The 18,295-nt window shown below is 53.6% G+C and overlaps 1 protein-coding gene across 5 annotated transcripts in view; it reads right to left on the bottom strand.

Annotated features, from left to right (window-relative positions):
* Positions 1–872: 872 nt before the first annotated feature.
* Positions 873–18,295, bottom strand: part of SLC66A2 (solute carrier family 66 member 2) — a 52,801-nt gene continuing 35,378 nt past the window's right edge. For all 5 annotated transcript variants that reach the window (XM_026496525.4, XM_026496524.4, XM_026496526.4 and 2 more), the window contains 2 exons: positions 11,997–12,213; positions 873–2,699 (listed from right to left, as the gene is read on the bottom strand). In XM_026496525.4, the coding sequence (XP_026352310.1) occupies positions 2,492–2,699; positions 11,997–12,213 (425 nt within the window). In that variant the 3' untranslated portion in view covers positions 873–2,491. The remainder of the gene's footprint in view (positions 2,700–11,996; positions 12,214–18,295) is intronic.

The raw sequence follows: 18,295 nt of genomic DNA, 5'->3' as shown, positions 1-18,295 counted from the left end.
TGGGGGTGCTGGCTGCCTGAGAGAGGGCCACAGAGGGTGTCACCAGCTTGGACCGGCCCCTGGCCAGACTCACTCTCACACTAGGGGCCGGTGCTGAAGAAAATACTTTCATGTATTTTTCACCATATCTTTTTGATATCTTGCCCCCAAACGTAAATTGTCTCCATGAAAAAATTGCTCAGCACACACACCTCCATCCCTACTTTCTCTGCAACTGTCCATCCTCCTGAAACACTTCTTCTTCAAACAAGACACCTCTCACCCTTCCGAGGCATTCAGCGGCCAGGGCCTCCCCTGGCCTGGCTCCACTGGTCTGTCCCGGGGGGGGGGGGGGGGCTGGTCTGTTCTGGGGGGCTGGTCTGTCCCAGGGAGGGGACTGGTCTGTCGGGGGGGGGGCTGGTCTGTCCTGGGGGGGGGTTGGTCTGTCCGGGGGGGAGACTGGTCTGTCCTGGGGGTCTGGTCTGTCCTGGGGGGTTGGTCTGTCCGGGGGGGGGGGAATGGTCTATCGGGGGCGCTGGTCTGTCTGGGGGGGGGCTGGTCTGTCCGGGGGAGACTGGTCTGTCCTGGGGGGGGTCTGTTCTGTCCTGGGGGGTTGGTCTGTCCGGGGGGGGCTGGTCTGTCAGGGGGAGACTGGTCTGTCCGGGGGAGACTGGTCTGTCCTGGGGGTCTGGTCTGTCCGGGGGGGCTGGTGTGCCGGGGAGGGGGGGTATGTGTCCTGAGAGAGCAGCCTGGGTCTCACAGGGGCAGAACTGGACCCCAAGCAGGGGGTGCCCGCCCTTCCCTGGAGACCCCATGGCAAAGGAAGGGCGGGGACCAATGCTTCACTCTGTCCTGGGCCCCCGCTGCCATTCCCTGCAGTCACCAGGCCACACTGGATCCGCGAGCGGTTTATTGAGTGAAAGTCGCGCGCTGACAACTGTGAGTGCTCCCCCTGGTGGGCACAGGCCGTCACTGCTGCAGTCGCAGGCGGTCTAATCTGCAGGCAATTCCTGCTACAGACACTCCCCCTTGTGTTTAAAAAATAAACATTTTCAAAGCGTCTTACAGCCCAAATAACTAAGCAGGATCTCACGCAAACATTCAGGAGTTTCTGAGGAACACTCGGGAGGAGGAAACAGCTCCGAACAGCAGACATCACTAGAGCTCTGGCACCGCCCGCGAGAACACACCCCAGAGCTGCCCCTCCACCCCGTAAAAGGGAAGCCACACGGAAGCTTCTAGAACACTCAGACGCTGGGGCCTGGGAGCTTGCCCAGGACTGTTGGGCATGGCCGAGATGCTCCTGTAAAACTGAAAGGGGGACCAGAGATGCCCGTGCCTGGCCATAGCCCCCCACCCTGGAATGCCACCCCAGGCCCGAGAGGAGCATAGTGACACCTGCCTCGCGTGTCCCCTCTCCTGACCTGCAGGCCATCCCCGTCCTGGAAGACGGACGTCACAGGCTGTGTGCTGCAGCTGCATGCAATTCCCGGAATCCAGGAGGCACGCTGCACCTGCCCAGACCTGGTCCCAGGCCCCTGGCTTTCCTGGGAGCACACACGGGCCACGGACCCCCCCACCACACCCCTAGGACTCGTGGGTAACTCTAGGCTCTGGTGCCAACACCCCTGAGCTCACTCTGCCAGTGCCCTGCTGGCATGGACGCAGGCTTGCCCCCTCGCTGCCAGTGGGGTCGACACCAGCATCTCCCAGGAGGAAGCCAACGCAGAAATGAGGCATGGGGGTCCCGCTGCCGAGCTGAGGGCCAAGTCCTGAGTCCCGTGAGGCAGCTGCTCTGGAGGCGGGCCTCGCAAGGCCACCTCCAGCCAGGTCAACAAGAGCACTTGTAACGTGTCCCCTCGCGGCTTCCTTTCCACATGCATCAGGCGCGTACAAAACCCCAGCCACACTCCTGTGCCGGGGCCCTGTCCTGAGTGTACGTGCTGTCACCAGGGCGTCCATGTTTGGGCATTCTGAGACCAGGCACTGCGTGCCAGGACCCCAGGCTCTCCTGGTGCCATTTCTCACTCTTGCTCCCCAATCCTACCCATGCCGAGGGTTGCCGCGAGAGCCGGCTGCAGGCCCTGGGGGCCCCCACCAGTCCACATGCCGGACCCCTGCAAGCTGAGACCCCGAGGGGGCTTCCTGGTGCCCTCTGTCCTGTCGCAGCCCTAAGTCTGCCCTTTCCTGGGTCTGCGAGCATATTCCAAGTTGCAGACAGGTGTTTTTTTGAGAGGAAGAAAGAGAACACTTGGTTTTCCATCACGTGGAAAACAGCCGCAGCCCAGCCCTGGGGTATAAAGCCCACTCGCACTTGTCGTCAGGGTCGAGAGCACACACGTTGGCACCCAGGCCCCCCACCAGCCCACCCCAGACCCACAGAGGCTGACCAGATCCAACGGCCGAGACACCCTCTCGGACCACGGTGCCTGCCTGCCCCAGGCAGGGAGGACAGGTGGCCGGGCCGGTGCCCACGGCAGGAGGCCACACGTCCGTGTCCTCCCCTGCCACCTCAGAGGGCCTTGGCACTGGCAGGGTGCGCCACGTGGGGGACTGGCTTCTGGGGGTGGCGGGCGAACACATAGGCCTGTCCCAGGATGGCCAGGTCCACCAGCACCTGCAGCAGACCACACACGGAGAACTGCAGGGGGGCGCCGTTCAGCAGGAAGTAGGCTGTCTTGAAGGTGTCACCGCTGGTCCACATGAGCACCATCTTGATGCTGCAGAGATACGAGCCAGGGGTCAGGGGGCATCCAGACCGCGACCTGCCCCCCCATCCCTCCCGTCCCCACCGTAAGGCCGCTGTGTGCACAGCCACAGGGACAGGAAGGCCCTGCAGCTATCCAGGCAGGGCAGCTGACACGGCGGCAGGGCCCACGTGGCCTCCCGAGCATCCGTCCCTCCTGGCTGCAGGCGTGTGTGCCGTGCCCCTCGGGAGACAAGCTGTGGCCTCAGACGGGAGAGGGAAGACCACCCCCTCCCCAGACGGCATCCCAGGGGCCACCAGGCAGGGGCAGCAGCCACAGCCTGAAGACTTCAGGAGACCACCACGCGGCCACAGGGACGGGCAGGCTGTGCCCTGCTGGCCATGGAGCCTTGCCCGGGAGGGGAGGCCCTCTCACCTGGAGCTTCCCCATCCTAGCTGGGGAGCCCGCAGTCCGCACCTGGGGGTGCTGAGGACAAAACCAGAGGCCACCAGCGGAAGCAGAGCAAAGCCCTGCTCTTGGGAACCCCTGCCTGGCCAGACCCCTCACTCCAAAGATAACTGGAGGGTGATTCCATTTCTGGTCACCAAAGCCAACGCCCCTTCAAACGTTTCAGATCAGTCCGCAGGGGGACAGGGATCTTCAGGGGGTGACGAGGTAACACTGTCACTCACGGCCCACGGCCCCCACACACGTCTCTGCACACAGCTTCAAACGCCATGGCTTCCCGAGTCATGGGCACAAGCACCACGGCGCTGTCCTGCACACGGTATATTCCAATCAGACCCATTTCCACCAGCACCTGAACCTTTCACAGCTCATTAAACCAACCACAGAGGTTCAGGCAGGGGTGCTGCCAGGCAGCAGGAAGGAGGTGAAGACCCCCCAAGCAGACAGGGCGCACATCAGAGCTGCCCACACCAGGCCAACGGCCCGGCAGGCGCTGAGCTCCTGCAGGGAGCCAGCCCTGCACCCCAGAGTCCCGGGCATTCTGACCACCTCTGACCCCAGGCTGCCGCTCATGCCTAAAACCAGGGTGAGGAGTCCCGGCTCGTACACTCCCAGCCCGAGGACGGAGCTCTGTGCGCCCTCCTCCGCCCACTGAGAAGTCTGACCGGCCACACAGAACGCAGGCGGGAAGCGGAGAGCCATCCCGACCTCACACGCGCACGTGCACACACACACGCAGGGCTCCTCCGGGATGGTCACTGGCAAAGTGTTCCAAGGGCTGGCGGGCCCCATTCGGCTTGTCTGCGGACAGGCACTCCACAGCCAAAGAAGCCCACGGACACACCAGATGTGGCCTGTAATACTGGCTCGTAGAGTATTTCAAAATTCTGTTTTGAGTGAGCTGATAACTAATTCCGCATCTCTAACATCCACATTATATACAATAGAGCCTCGTTTTCGGGCTGCTTTTCAACACCTGACTTTGGTTTTTAGCAGATTGTGATGCGATGCGTGTTTGGGATTGCTTCTCAAATCCGTAAGTTTATCTGACATCAAATGTGGAACATTTTCAGACATTTCTTCAACCATTTTTGTCTGCTGCACACCCTTCTCTCCTCCGACTCAGACGACACCACTGTTAGATTTTTCGGCACTTTCCCTGAGTCTCTTTCCCCGTTTTTCTCTGTTGTTGAGAGTGCATTTTTATTGACCTGTCTGCAAGTTCACAGACCCCTTCCCGGGCCATCTGCATTCCACCACCGAACTCTCGAAGTACACTTTTATTCGGCTGACTGTGTTTTTTAATTGAAAATGTTCTGTTTTGTTCTTTTTTATAGCTTCCATTTCTTTGCTGAGATGTCTCGTCTCCATTCATTTCCAGAGTGTTTGCTCTTCTCTCTAGACCGTGTCCCAGTGACCGTCCCGAAGCCCACGCGCCCTGATGGTCTGTGTTGTCTTCTCCGTTGAGAGCTGTTGAGATGTTCCTGATGCTTCCTATGCTGAGTAATTTCGGTTTGTATCCTGGACATTTTTAACATTACATAATGAGACTCTAAATCTTACTAGAGCCTATGGAGAATATCAGGTTTTCTGTTCTAACGGGCAATTGGCATGGTTCAGTTCAAGCAGCACATAGGCTGCAATTCAATTCAGCTCTGTCTTCAAAGCCCCTGCAGGGCCATCTGGGTCTGTACTCCGTGGGCAGCACGCAGTGGCTGGTCTGAGACGTGGGCAGTGACCTACCCCACCACTCAGTTCTCAACGCCTTTGGGAGGTAGGTTAGGGCCAAATCCATGCACACGACGCTTGGGGATGAGCCCGGGAGTTCACATTCAGCTTCACCGGATCCCTGTCCCATCCTCCTGACTCTGTGCCTCAGAAACACTCTTCTCCAGTGCCCTCCGGCCGGAGAGCCAGGGCTTTAGTCTTGTGGGCCTGCCGTGCACCTCCCACGACACTGATCTGCCTCCGGGTCCCCGCGCAGTGGGAGGGGGAGGGGAAGAGCCACGGGATTCCCCTTCGCTCTCAGGATCTTCTTCTCTGCCACCCCGGGGCTGCCACCAGCTTTGAAGGCTGCTGCTTCGGGACTGGGGCCTGCTGGGGCCCAGGTGTGAGAGCAGGGCCAAAACGTCAACAGCCGCGGCTCCTCCTCACCCCTTCCCACACTCCGAGCAGTGGCGGCCGAGCTGGGAGATCCTCCTGCCCGGCCCAGGGCACAGCCCTGAGCTCCAGGCCATGCTGAGCCCAGGCTGGCAGACACGGACAGAGAACAGAACAGCCCGCAGCTGGCATGAACGTGGCTTCCTTCCCCCACCCTGCCGGCTCCCGCCGACTGCCGCAGCCCCCAGCGCTGCCCCGCGCCTCTGTCCAGGCGCTCAGCTGCACTCGGGGAGAGATGGGCTTACCCTCAGCAGCCCCGTGAAAAAGATCTGAGATTGGTGGTTCTGGCTGGCGCTGCACCACTGGCCACCTTCCCCAGCTGGTCCCCGTAGACCACTGGCCTCGCCCACCCCGGATGCCAGCCGAGCAGCAGGAGGGACAGTTCCCACGGGATGTGCTGCCTGTGGTGATCGAAAACCCTGCACTTCCCAAGGCCGTGCCTCTGGGTCGGTCCGGGTGGTCCTGGTCTGGGGCACCAGCTGGGCATCTCGGCCTGCAGCAGAGGGGCTCAGCCTGCCACCAGGCCCTCGAGGGGACTGGATGGCGGGGGGCACAGACAACAGCAGGTGGAACACTGAGGGGCAGGGGCTAACTGCACACTTAGCACTGGCGGGGGCCATGGAGGTGGAGGACACGCCGTGCGACAAACGGAGGGAGGGAAGTGGGTCAACCAGGGGACAGAGCCGATGGCACACAGAGGCCCGCAGGCCTGGGCCGGGCCCCCCGGGAGGCTGCAGGCACCTGGCCCACTGGGGCTGAGATGTGTGGTCTGAATGGCACCGTGGAGGGGTGGGCCTGCTCGCAGCTCCCACACTCACACCCCTGCGCTTTTCCAAGGAAAACGAGCACCCACAGGGCAAGCATTCCAAGGAGAAGTCAAAAAGCAACCAAGGGTTCTGCAAAAGGCCGTGAAGACAAGGAGAGAAGCAAGAGGGCTCAGCAAAGGAGGCTAGTTCTGTTTAACGGCACTAAGAGCTCAAGGCACAGTCTTCGCCAGACATACCCGAATTTTAGGAGGAGACGGAAAGACTCCCTCAAAACACAATGAACCCTAACGAGCCACAGAGCTTGTTCTAGCCCAGGCAGCGGGGTCCGTCAGGGGGCCGGGCTGGAACCTTCTCTAGCCGACCTGCGGGGGGAGCAGCCGGAGCTGGAGGGACGCCAGCCTGGAAAGGCCCTGCCTGTGTCCCCAGCTCCTCAGGGCGGGCCAGTCCTGGGCTGAGGGTGTTCCCGGCCCCCCTGAGACGGCCACCTTGCAGGAAGCCGGACCCTCCATTCACCGCTGGCTCCAAGCGAGGCGGGACTCCACACAGAGGCACACGGCACGCTCCCTGCATGGCAGGCAGAAGGAGCAGCTGGAGCCTGGCGCCCCGTCAGAGCCCCTCTGGGCCCTGAACGCACAGGTGCACTCTCCACCCTCGCCAGTGGAGACGTGAGGTCACCGCGGCAGGCGGGGCTCTGCCTGACGTAAGGAGCGTTCTTAGCTGCAGAGATGCCTCACCCGGCCTTGGCCCTTGGGCCGGCTATGGCTCAGGGTCAGGAATGGGACAGCCTTGCTGAGGCCCCACGCCAGCCGCCTCGGTGGGGGGCTCGGGGGGGGGGGGCATGGCAGCCAGGTCAGATACTAATCAAGTCATTCCTGCCTGGTCCCGCGCAGGAAACAAAGCCCACCCTGACTGGTTTGCTCATCAGGAAGGGACGCCCTTGGGCAAGGAACGAGGGCTCTGGATGTACAAGCTGTCACCCCGAGATCCCGACGTGCCCCGCCCCCACACCTCCCAGGACCTTCAACGAGCTGTGAATTCCCATCACCCACAACAACTGTGGGAGGGAGGGATGAGCCCCAGGAGTTGGGCTATCGCCCCACAACATGCCAGGATGTATGTCCTGGAGTTCCCACCCCAGCAGACCCCCCTCCTTGGATGGAGAGCACTCAACCAGCCCAGAGCTCCAACAATGCGGGAAGCCCAGACTGTCACCTCCCAGGCCCCAGGCTGCGTCCTTCCTGCTCAGGCTGGTAGCCTGGGAGCTGGATTTCTCTGCCCGTCACCAACCCCACCTGCTGCCCTGGTCCTTCCACTATTTTAATCCAGGCTCCTGTTACCTCATTCTTGGCTCCTGCATTTTTCCTCCCAAACTATTCCTAAAATTCCTCTCACCTCATCCTTGCCCCGTCCAGCAGTCCAGAAAGCCTCTTCCCAGTTGGTGCCCCAAGAGATGATGGCCCAGCTCCCGTGTCTGCCCAGCCTCCCCCAGAGCCCAACTCAGGCATGCCAACTCCTATGGTCTCCCCAGCCCTCCCCTCACTGCTACTCCCCCAGCCTAGACGCAGACCTTCCCTCTTTCCACCTATCACAAGCTCTCCTGTAATTCAAAATCCACCCCAAACACATCCCAAAGGAATAGGTTTTTGTGACCTTGGGTTAGACGGAGGTTTCTTGGGTATGACAAAACAAGCAAAGCAACCCCCCCCCCGACACACATCAGAGTTCAGCAAATGTAAAATCTTTTGTGCCAAAAAGGAAAATATCAGGAGAGTGAAAAGACAACCCACAGGATGGGAGGGAAAAACTGCAAATCATATGCCTGATGAGGTTCTAGTATCCAGTGCATACGAGGAACTCGACAACTCAGTAATAAAAAGACAACCAACCAAATTTAAAAATGGGCAGAGGACTGGAACAGACACTTCCAAAGAAGATACACAGATGGCCAAAAAGCACATGAAGAGATGCTCGACACCATTAGTCATCAGGGAAATGCGACTCCAAACCACACTGAGATCCCACGTGACAGCCACTAGGATGGCTAGAACCGAAAGGCCACATAGTAACCGTGCTGCAGAGGACACCAAGGATCAGAACCCTCACACGCCACCGTGGACACAGCACGGCAGCTCCTCGAATAATTAAACACAGAGCTGCCATCTGACCAACAGTTCCACTGCCGGTCTCTTCCAAGAGAAATGAAAACAAATGTCCACACGGAAACTTGCACATGAATTTCACAGCAGCGTTATTTGTAATAGCCGAAAAGATGCTGAACAATCCAATGTCCGTCGACTGAAGTACAGACGCTGAAATATCCGTACAACGAAATAGTACGGTCCAGCCTCAGGAGGGGAGCACTGATACGTCGTACACGGCGGAGCCTGGGAACAGCGTCAGGGTTCCACGACTCCATTTACGTGAAGTGTCCTTAGAGACAGCAGACCAGTGGTTGCCGAGGGCAGGGGGTGGAAGAGGTTGGGAGCGAATGAAGACTGATTACCGGCAGGTACAAGGTTCCTTTTTGCAGCGATGAAAATGTTCTGATATTAGACAATGGTGGTGGTTGCACAGCTCTGTGGACAGACTAAAATCCCTCCAACTGTACACTTGAAATGGGCAATGGAAACTCAACAAAGTTGGGTCAAGGGCCTGGAGCTCCCATGCCCTCTCCAGATGTACCCCTCTCCCCAAATCTGCATGTCTTCACCAGCCTGAAGCTCTCCGAAGAGGTCATCTGAACGACCAAATAGATGTTTCTTATAAACCGTTATATTGCAATTTATATGCCACATTTTGCTGATCCGTTCGTCCATCAGTGGACACCTGGGCTGCTTCCACACTTTAGCTGTTGTGAATACTGCAGCTGTGAATATGAGTGTACAAACATCTCAGGACCCTGCTTTCAACCCTTTGGGTAGATATGCAGAAGTAGAACTGCTGTGGGGGCGCCTGGGTGGCGCAGTCGTTAAGCGTCTGCCTTCGGCTCAGGGCGTGATCCCGGCATTCTGGGATCGAGCCCCACATCAGGCTCCTCCGCTATGAGCCTGCTTCTCCCTCTCCCACTCCCCTGCTTGTGTTCCCTCTCTCGCTGGCTGCCTCTGTCACATAAATAAATAAAATCTAAAAAAAAAAAAAAGTAGAACTACTAGATCATATGGTGATTCTATTTTTAATTTTTTAAGGAACCTTCATACTGTTTTCCACAGGGGCTGCACCAGTTTGCATTCCCACCAACAGTGCATGAAGGGTCCTCTCTCTCTACACCCTCACCAACACTTGCTGGTGCTGGTCACACCCTGCTCCGTGGGAGGTAGGACCTCAGTGCATTTGAGCTACATTTCCCTGATGAGTCGGGAGGCTGAGCATCTTTTCTTGGGCTTATTGGCCACTTGTACATATGCCTTGGAAAAATATTTTTCCAGTCTTTTGTTCATTTTTAATTGTGTAGTTTGGTTTTTTTGTCATTGAGTTTTAGAAGCTCTTTCTATAGTCTCAGTATTAATCCCTTATTGGAGAGATGATTTGCACATATTTTCTCCCGTTCTATAGATTGGTTGCCTTCTTACTCTGTGGATAGTCTTTTGATGCATAAAACTTTTTGGTTTTATGAAGTCCAATATGCCCCTTGGTTTTTTCCTGTGCCTTTGGTGTCACATCCAGGAAATCACTGCCAAACCCAACATCACAATGCTTTTCTTCTGTTCTCTTCTAAGAACTGTATTGTTCTAGGTGTTACATTTAGGTCTTTGATCCACTTTGAGTTAATTTTTATAAATGGTGCCAGGTAAGGGTCTAACTTCATTCTTTTGCACGTGGATATCCCATTTCCCCAGCACCATTTGCTGAGAAGACTGTCCTTTCTCCACTGAATGGTCTTGGCACCCTTGCTGAAAATCATTTAACCGTATATGTGAGGGTTGTTTCTGGGCCCTCTGCTCTATCCCTCTGGTTTATTTGCCTTTATGCCAATAACACCTTGATTACTGTACCTTTGCCATTATTTTTGAAATCTGAAAGTGTGAAATCTAGTTTTGTTCCTTTTTGAGATTGTTTTCACTCCTTGGGGTCCCTCTATATTCCATATGAATTTTAGGACTGGTTTTCCTATTTCTGCAAAAAAAAAAAAAAAATCACAGGATTTTGATAGGGATTCCATTAAATCTGAGATTGTTTTGGGTAGTATTGACATTTTCACAATACTGAGTCTTCCAGTCCATGAACACGGGGCATCTTCCCATTTAGTTATGTCTTCAATTTCTTTCAACAGCGTTTTGTAGTTCTCATTGTATAAGTCTTTTACCTCCTCAGTATTAATTCCTAAGTATTTATGCGTTTCATGTTACCACCAATGGAATTGTTTTTGTAATTTCCTGAGTGCCCTGCAAGCTGCTCGTGCTGGGGGATTAAGCTGTTGTGTCATTTCCTACACCAGGAAGCTCGACTCTTGGGGCACCTGGCTGGCTTAGCTGGTTGAGCATCCAACTCTTGATTTCAGCTCAGGTCACGATCTCAGGGTGTTGGGACTGAGCCCTGTGTTGGGCTCCATGCTCAGCGTGGAGTCTGCTTGAGAGTCTCTCTCTCCGTCTCACTCCGCCCCTCCCCCCACTCTCTCTCTAAAATAAATAATCTGAAGAAGAAGAAGAAGCAGCAGCAGCAGCTTGAATCTATGCCTTCTAGGGATGTGAACTCTGTTTCCTGTCCGTGGAGCATAGCCTCCAGCCACAGGCACCAGCAGCCTCTACTCTGGCCTGCCTCTGACCCTTGGACAGTCCTTTCCCATCACAGAAGCTTAGACTTGGAAAGTTGAGACAATGCTGGATTCAATTGTCAGGGTATCCCCTGCATGCCGGATATAATAAGAGCTGCCTACAGGATCTAACCAGTCAACAGTGACAGTCCAGGTGCAGCCAAACACACAGGTGGGCTTGGAAGCAGCAGGTACAGCAGCAGTGTGAGCCCACTGTGAGCACACTGTGGCCACAAATCAGGTGGCCGGCCTCACTGAGTCTGCAGGTGCCAAGGGTCCCCAGGGAGGAGATACCCTGCCCCAGCCACTGGAGAGGCCTCCCACAGCACATTCAGATCTGAAGATGCACACTAATCTTCTTCTGTCATGTTTCACTTGAATAGACCCATCCAGGGAGAACTGGGTAGGGAAGGCGCTGTAAGCCACATCACAGGAGGGATGGCCAATGGACCTGAGGGGGATAAGCGCAGGGAAGAGGCCCCCAGGGAGGTGGGGTCACCATGCTGCCTTCACACGCACAGGACCACGCTGGGAGGGGCTGAGGGAACACCAGGCAGGAATGACAAAGGTTCTGAACAAGCCCATCCAAGGGGACCCCTGGAATTCCAGTGGACACCCTATTCCAATGCCATAGGTGACTCTCGTGGGGCCAGGACAGGACAGTGGAGGGCTCCACCCAACACCTTTGAGACCCATTCCACACTGGCCTCCCGTTACTTGGAGGACATTTGAAGACCCGGATGGCAACAGCACATTTGCTCTGCTTTGACACACAGCAACCACCAAGAGCGTATCTCATGACGCAGCCCCTACCAGGGCCACCTCCGCCAGGGCCACCTCCGCACACCTCTATGCTCTGAGGGCAGAGCTTTCTCCCCTCTCACCCCCTCTTCTATGCTTGGCACATCCCTCCCACTACGATGCTTCAGGTTCAACCTGAAGGACCCTGTACCGTGTATCTGCTTCACAAGAGGGTCTCAGTGTCCCCTTGCCTGTTCCACGCCAACGTATCTGCTCATGCATCAAGACATCAAAGGACCAATGTGCTCAAACCTAAACTGCTCTTACCTGGCAGTTTCACAAATATAACTAAAAATACAGCAGCCAGTACACATTCGATTTTTACCAAACATGTGTGCACACTGGTACCAATAGGTACAGTGAGAGCAACACAAGCCCGCCTACCTCATTCCCTCAGTGGACTGGTGGCGGTAGTTGCGGTAGAGCTGTGGGACGCCCAGCATGGCCTCAGTCAGCACAGCCAGGAAGCCCAGGGTCTCCACAAACAGGGCTGAGTCGATGGACAGGTATGTGACGTAGCCCGCCACTCCCGTGAAGGCCAGGACACACTGCACGTAGTCCCCAAAGCTGCTCCAGTGCCAGAAGTGGTGAGGGTCAAAGTCTAGGGCAAGAGGGAGAAAAAAATGTAGACTAGGTATACAGGTCAAGGTCATCATGAGGAGACAGAAGTGAACTGAAGTCAAGGTCAGCATGAGATGATGATGTGGACTGAGTGAGGGGGTCACGGTCTGTGTGAGGAGAGAACGTGAATGAACTGAGTGAGGTCAAGGTCAGCATGAGGAGAGAGTGAACTGAGGTGAAGGTCAGCATGAGAAGACGATGTGGACTGAGTGAGGAGGTCAAGGTCAGTGTGAGGAGAGAAGGTGAACTGGCGAGGAGGTCAAGGTCAATGTACAGAAGATAGATATGGGTTGTGGGGCTCCATATGCTCTTGACCAAGGCAGTTGTGAGGGAGCCTTGACACCGGTATTAATTCAATGTAAAGATGCTAAAATCCTTACATGCACTGATAACACAGTGCAGGGATCGTACTGGAGCCTCTGCAGTCTCCTTCCAAGGGAGAAGCCTCGCTGCTTCCCTCCACAACCGCATTAGCCGCGTGTCTCCATTTCTTCAGATGTAAAAGAGGAATAACATCACCTACCTTCCTACGGTTGTTTTAATAGTTATGTGAGTTAATCTTACGAACCCTATAAAGTGCTCAGCCCATAGTAAGGGCCCGATAAAGGTATGTACTTCTCATCACTGCACACTTCGCTGATGGAATGTTATCGTCTGCTTGACAGGTGTGCCCTGCAGAAACCAAAGTCACAAGCACTCACAAACCAGCCAACTACACGAAGTTCCTGGGCTTTGGCAGGTACACACACGAGGTCCTGGGGACAGAGTGGCCTCAGGGAAGGTCAGGAAAATGGGGATAAACACGAAGAGGACAGAAGGGGGCATGAACCGCCCCAAGACTGGCCTGGCCCTTAGACTGGCAGGGTCTGGAGCCAGGGCGCCCTGCCAGGGCTGCAGGCATGGGCAAGGGTGTGGGGCGGCGGGGCTGCCATCCAGGGGCCAGGAAGCACCCTGAGGGGAATGTCCAAGCTGCACACACGCGTCTGTCCTCCCAGCCCCGGGCCCTCCCTTCCAGCTCCACTCCCTCACTCCATATGAGAACATGGCCCAAAGTCTGAGCGAGAAAGGGGGAGTGCAGGCAGGAGGGTCAGAGGAGGGATGAACACAGTTTGCAGGTGTGATGACACTTCCCAGAGCAGGGCTTCACGAACAAACCCCAGCTGCAACATGGGGGTGGCCTGAGTGTGCAGGGGAGCCTGGCACACCGAGCTGGGGGCAAACACTGAGGTGTTCCCTACAGAGGATATGAAATCCTGAAAGGATGCAGCAAGGGGACAAATCTGAGACCTGGCTGGAGCTCCTGCCTTTGTGCCCAAGGTGGAGAGAACATGGTCAGAGCCGAGCACTTGGACCAGGACAGGGAGGAACTGAGGATACCAGGTGAGGGTCCCGGGGGCCTTAGGAAACCAGGTCTGAGGTCAGTCTGTCAGAAGCCTTTCTATTTTAGGTTCTCAAGGAGCAAGTCAGTTAACAAGTGCTAACAGAAAATCCTTACCAAAAGTTCCTGAGAAAAGACTGAGGCTAGACCCTTACCTTAGCAAATACAGAAATTAATTCAAAATGGATCAAAGGCCTAAACATGAGAGATAAAAGTCTTAGAAGAAAATACAGAGGGAACGCTTCAGGACGTTGGGTTTGTCAATGGTTTCTTAGATGTGACAACAAAAGCACAGGCAACAAAAGAAAAATAAACTGGACGATATCAAAATTTTAAACTTCTGTATTCTCTAGGGGGGAAAAAGCTCTTTGACATTATTGGTCTTGGCAACAGTTTTTTGGATATGACACCAAAAGTGCAAGCCACAAAAGCAAAAATAAATGAGTCAAACTACGTCAAACTGAAAGGCATCTGCACAGAAAAAAAACAACCAGCAAAACGAAAAGGAGACCTACAGAGTGGGAGAAAATACTTGCAAACTGTCACTCTTACTAGGGGTTTCTATCCAAAATATATACAAAACTCATACAACTCAAAGGAAACAAAAAAGCCAATCCAATTTAAAAACGGCCACAGGACGACAACAGGTCTTTTTCCAAAGAAGACAGGACACGTGAGAAGACGCTCAACATCGCCCATCGTCAGGGAAACGCAAACCAAAACCACAATGAGAGATCACCCCACACCTGTCGGAACGGCTAAAATCAAGAAGACAGAAGCACAGGTGTTGACAAGGATGTGGAGAAAGAGGAGCCCTCATGCGCTGCGGGTGGGAAAGCAAACTGGTGCAGCCGCTATGGACACAGCATGGAGGGTCCTCAAGAAATTAAAAATAGAAATACCCAATGATCCAGCAATTCCACTTCTGAAATATGACCAAAGGAAATGAAATCGCTATCATGAAGAGCCGTCTGCACCCCGTGTTCACTGCAGCATTACTCACAACAGCCAAGACTTGGAAAAACCTAAGTGACATCAAGACATGAGTGGATAAAGAAAACGTGCTGTATGTATATATCAGAATATTATTCCGCCATTAAAAAGGGGGGAGGGAAATGTTGCCTTTTGTGACCACACAGATGGATCTTGAGGACATTAGGCTAAGTAAAACCAGTCAGAGGAAGACGAGTACTGTATGCTCTCACTTACAAGTGGAATGCAAAATGCCAAACTCACAGAAACAGGGTAGGATGGGGTTGCCGGGGGCGGGGGGGATGTCGGGCACAGGGTACGAACTTCCAGCCGTATGGTGTGTAAGTTCTGGATCTACCGTACAGAACAGTCACTGTACTCAACAATACTGTATTATACACTTGAAGGTGGCTGGGGCGCCCGGCTGGCTCAGTCGGTGGGGTGTGTGACTCTTGATCTCGGGGTCATGAGTTCAAGCCCCACGCTGGGTATAGAGTTTAAAAAAAAAAAAAAGAAAGGTGTTAAGAGAGTAGATGTTAAATGTTAAAAAAAAAAAAAAGTAATTACGTGAGGGGGTGGGCGTGTTAATTAATCTTACTTTGTACTTATTTCACAATACATAAGTGTGTTAAATCATCACATCGTACATCTGATAAGGTTATCAATAAAGCTGAAAAAAATCAAAATTTTAAAAAACCTCTGTGTGTCAAAGGACACAATCAACAGAGTGAAGGGCAACCCAGGGAATGGGAGAAAGTATTTGCGAATCACATATCCAGTAAGGAACTTGTACGTAGAATACATGAAGAATGCTTACAACTAAAACACAAACAAACCCCATTTTTAAAGGGGGCAAAGGAGCTGAACAGACATCTCTCCCGAGAGGACATACAGACGGCCAAGCAGCACACGCAGAGATGCTCAATGCTGTCAGTCACCGGGAAGCGAAAATCAGAACCACGCTGAGCTATGACCTCACAACCATGAGCACAGCTGCTGTTAGAAAAGCAGAAATGGCGTCGGCGAGACGTGGAACAACCGGACCCACACGCGCTGCCGGTGGGAGCGCAGAACGTCTGCGCCGCTGTGGAAACAGGAGAGAGCGTCCTCGCAAAATTAAACCCAGAACGTCTATAGGACCCACCACTCTACTGCTGGGTGTGTGTCCAAAGAACTGACAGCGGGGACGCAGACAGACACCCGTGCGGCCGTGTTCCCAGCGGCGTCGTTCACAACAGCTGAAGCGATTCAGGGTCCACGTGGCCTAGACCTACGACGGAGTATTATTCAACCTTAAAATGGAAGAAAATTCTGCAATATGCTAAAACATGATGAACGTTGAGGGCATTATGCTGAGTGAAAGAAGCCACTTACAAAAAGAAGGGACAGTGGACTGCCTCTGCCACCCGGGGCGGCAAGTCTCACCAGAGCGAAGGAAGCAAAAGGAACAATTCATCACTGTCACTACTGCTTCTGAACAGAGGGCGAGGCATCCTTCCACTCTGGTGAAGTCCAGGCTGTGGGGGAGGAAGGAGATCCCAAACGAGATGGGTATTTACACGCACGCAGCTAAGACAGGTGAGGGGCATAAAAGGCCAGGAAAATGCAAACTGAGCTGCCACTGTCTTTCCGGTCTAGATGGAGCAGCAGAGACCAGATCTACTCTCCCAAAGAACTGGAAAACGGGCAAAATAAACATCTACAAAGCACTGGATGTGAGGCACTAAAGGACAGGGACCTCTGGTAGCTGGAAAACAGGTGAAGTGAGCCCCAAACTGCCCCAGGTTAGGCCTAGAACGAGTTTCCAGGGAACCCAGGCCAAGCCCACAGAAACCCGTGGAGCAGGAGACAGCACTGCGTCCAGGAAACGAGGCCGCTGGAGTTTGCAGGACAAAGCACCACAAAGCAGGTCTGCACAGAGAACGCTGCAGAGGGCCCTCCCTCAAGCGTGCGGCTGACCACTGAGCCCAAGACCAGGGACAGAGACACCCAAGGCGACACGTCTTCACAGTGCCCAGCATCAAAGGGCCAGGAGTAGTGCCCTCCGATCAGCCGGAACGGGAAACCTCAAAATTCACAGGGCTTGGGGTAGAACACGCACGTGGATCTCGCTTCCGCAGGGGGTAACCAGTCCAGACAGCGATGCTCTGGTCCCACCCAACTAAGCTGAAAAGATCTAAAAAGATCAAACTGTTTCCAAGTTACTTAACCGCATCCCCAGAACAAAGCTCAAGAATATTTACAGAAACTTAAAAATATCCAGCAGCCAACAAGGTCAGAATGTCTGACACCCAGTCAGAAATTATCAGGCACACAAAGAAAAGGAAAATGTGACCTGGACTGAGGAGACAAACCGGCCAACTGAAAAAAACAACTCACACCTGACACGAATGTTGGAACTAACTGACAAGGGTATCAAAACAGTTACTATAACTATATTCCATATGTTCAAAAAGTGAAGTAGAGACACAGAAAATTATATATACACACATATTTTTAAGATCTACCCCCCCCCAAAAAAAACCATCTGGAGATAAAAATCACAACATCTGAGATGAAAAATATATGGATGGGATTAACATATTAGACAAATAAGAAAAGATAAGGAAACCTGAAGACAACAGAAGAGAAACTGCAAAATATGATAGAAAAGAGAATTTTTTTTAATGAACAGAGCATTAGTCAGCTGTGGGACAACCTCAAAGGGTATAATATTTGTGTGGTTGAAGTCCCTGAATTTTGGGGTGGGGGAGGACAGAAAAAAAGGGCCAAAACTGTTGAAGAAAAAAGAGCCAAAATTTTCCCCAATGTTATGGAAACTGTAAGTCATGAATCTAAGAAGCACAATGGGTCCCAAGCACAAGAAGCATGAAGAAAACCACATCAGGGCGCGTCATAATCACACTTGTCAAAACTAGCAATGAAAAGAAAATGATAAAGCCAGAAGGAAAAAAGACAGATTACATGCAGAAGAACAAGTAACAGTGAGGTCGGGTCGCCCATGCAACACAGCCCAGACAGCAAGACAGCAACATGTCGAATGGACGGAAAGAAAACCCGTGGCTGAGAATGTTATAGCTCAGGAACATATCCTCCAGCGTGAAGGTGGGTAATACAGACTTGTTTGCACATTTAAAAGCTTAAAAAATCCATCACCAGAGACTCATGCTGCCAGAAATGTTAAAGGAAGTCCTGCAGGCAGAAGGAAAGCGGCACCAGCTGGAAATACGGATCTAACATTTTGGCTAAGACAGGGTAACTAAATGGGCAAATGTGCACGACTTTTTTCTTATAATTTAAATCTCTTTAATAAGTGACTGCCGAACGGAAATAAGAACAGAACAGCAGGGGTTCAGCATATGCAAAGTACACATGCCGAACAAACAAGCGGAGAGACGGGTGGCGAGCGGACCGCCGCTGGTGCCGGGCTCTCGACAGCGCGCACAGGTGGCCGGGCATCCCCAGAGGGCGGACGGAGGGAAAGAGGACAGCTGTAAACCCACAGCAAATGCCCATGAATGGATACAGGAAAAGAAAAATTAAAGAGAAATTACAAAGTATTTTGAAATGAAAGAAACAAAAAAGCAACATAGAAGCCAAACGTTCTGTTGTGAAAAGGCTCCGTCGCCTGCACAGCCTGCGATGTCTGCGCTAGAGAGCAAGCATGCTGCGGGAGGGCAAGAGCAAGTCAACCCCAAAGGACATGGGCACC

The sequence above is a fragment of the Ursus arctos genome, unplaced genomic scaffold, assembly GCF_023065955.2.
Source record: "Ursus arctos isolate Adak ecotype North America unplaced genomic scaffold, UrsArc2.0 scaffold_17, whole genome shotgun sequence".
Lineage (NCBI taxonomy): Eukaryota > Metazoa > Chordata > Mammalia > Carnivora > Ursidae > Ursus > Ursus arctos.
The sequence above is the reverse complement of the archived record's forward strand: the minus strand, read 5'-3'. Positions and strand labels throughout refer to the sequence as shown.